Source organism: Festucalex cinctus, chromosome 3, assembly GCF_051991245.1.
Source record: "Festucalex cinctus isolate MCC-2025b chromosome 3, RoL_Fcin_1.0, whole genome shotgun sequence".
Classification (NCBI taxonomy): Eukaryota; Metazoa; Chordata; class Actinopteri; order Syngnathiformes; family Syngnathidae; genus Festucalex; species Festucalex cinctus.
The window spans coordinates 5,279,528-5,281,195 of record NC_135413.1 but is presented as its reverse complement, the minus strand read 5'-3'; the positions used below and the strand labels follow the sequence as shown (position 1 = coordinate 5,281,195).

The window sequence follows — 1,668 nt, the reverse complement described above, 5'->3', positions numbered from 1 at the left end:
ATGGAGCCGACCAACAGCGATTACAACTACGACTACGAAGAGATGGAGAACTACACCACATGTGATTTCTCCGACTGGCCGCTGACCGCATCGTTCATCCCAGTGATCTTCATTCTCATCTTCATCTTGGGCCTGACTGGCAACATCGTGGTCCTTTTCACCGTGTGGCGGGTGAGGGCGAAGTGGCGGGCGCCCACCATCTATATCGGCAACCTGGCCCTGGCCGACCTGGCCTACATCATCATGATGCCCGTGCAGGTGGCAGTCTTCATCATGCATCGCCAGTGGCGCTTCGGGGTGGTCATGTGCAAGATGGTAAACTTCATGTTTTTCTTCAGCGTGTTTACCAGCGCCTTCCTCCTCACCTGCATGACCTTCGACCGCTACCTGGCCATCGTGCACTCGCTGTCCAGTACCCATCTGCGCACTCGTGGTCACGTACGTGCCTCCCTTGCCGCGGCCTGGACGCTGTCGGGCCTCCTGTCTGTGCCATCCCTCGTGTTCTTCAGCACCTGGCAACATCTGGGAAGCAACCAAACTTTCTGCACCCTGGACTTCAGCTTGGTGGCGACCAGTAGGCAGCAGTGGGGTTTGTGGCACGCAGGGTTCAGCTTGACGTTGAGCGCCCTGGGGTTCCTGCTCCCCTTCCTGGTCATGATGGTGTGCTACGGGTTGATTGGCTATATCATGATGCGCCACTTCAACATCCGCCACAAGGAGGACCAACGCAAGTGGCGACTCTTGAGGATTATCACCATCGTGGTGGTGGTCTTCACCGCCTGCTGCATGCCCTACCATGTGTACGTAGTCACAGCAGCCCTCTATGAACTGGACCTGCTTCTAGTCGTCTGCTCTTTTGAGCGCTTCGTGCTGCTGACCTTCCCATATGCCTTCACCCTGGCATCTGCCAACAGCTGCCTCAACCCCTTCCTCTACGCCTTCTTAGACCTGCGTTTCAGGTCACAGTGCCTGGGCCTGCTTCACCTCAAGAGGTTCCGCCAGACATCCACCAAGTCTAGCATGCCTGCAGGACTCAATCAACGCTAGCTGCTTAGGCTCCTTCCAGATTATTGACTTTTTGGCCTTCTCACTATTGACAGCTATTAGACAAATTCCAAGGAACCAAACATAAAATAGATTTTGTGGAATGCATGTATGGTTTTTTAATCCAATAATGTCCATATTGTCATTATTAAAACTGCTGAATATGCATATTTCCTGTTCATACCGTTTGAAAGAGCAAGGCAGGTTGCACAGGGCTGTCCCAACCATATATGAGCATCTACACCGCACCATAATAACAGGATGAGAGTCCCTAAGGACCATCTGTTGATAGATCATTAACAGAGTCATTTTTTAATGTTGTAACTGTATCCTGAACAAATGTAGTAAATACTTAAAAGGGTAATCTAAGTCCAGTCCTGTGCTGTACTCCAAAACGATGTGAAAATTACGTCAATTAATTGGACCTCATTCCGATGTTAATATGCAGTTACATATTGTAGTCACCCCGCTCGACGGACGTCAACCTGATTCTAGTCAGTGTATGTCGCCCCCAGGCTAGCGTCATTGTGCATTAGCCGAAAGGTGGGCTGTCATTTATGAAAATTGACGATTGTGAAAAACATATAGACCCATTCACTACTTAGTGTGATACGGCCGTGAATG

At 50.4% G+C, this 1,668-nt stretch overlaps 1 protein-coding gene across 1 annotated transcript; it reads left to right on the top strand.

Annotated features, from left to right (window-relative positions):
• On the top strand, positions 1-1,047 carry LOC144016609 (apelin receptor B-like). The gene has a single exon (XM_077517948.1). The coding sequence runs from the start codon at positions 1-3 to the stop codon at positions 1,045-1,047; it is 1,047 nt and encodes a 348-aa protein (XP_077374074.1).
• Positions 1,048-1,668: the final 621 nt, after the last annotated feature.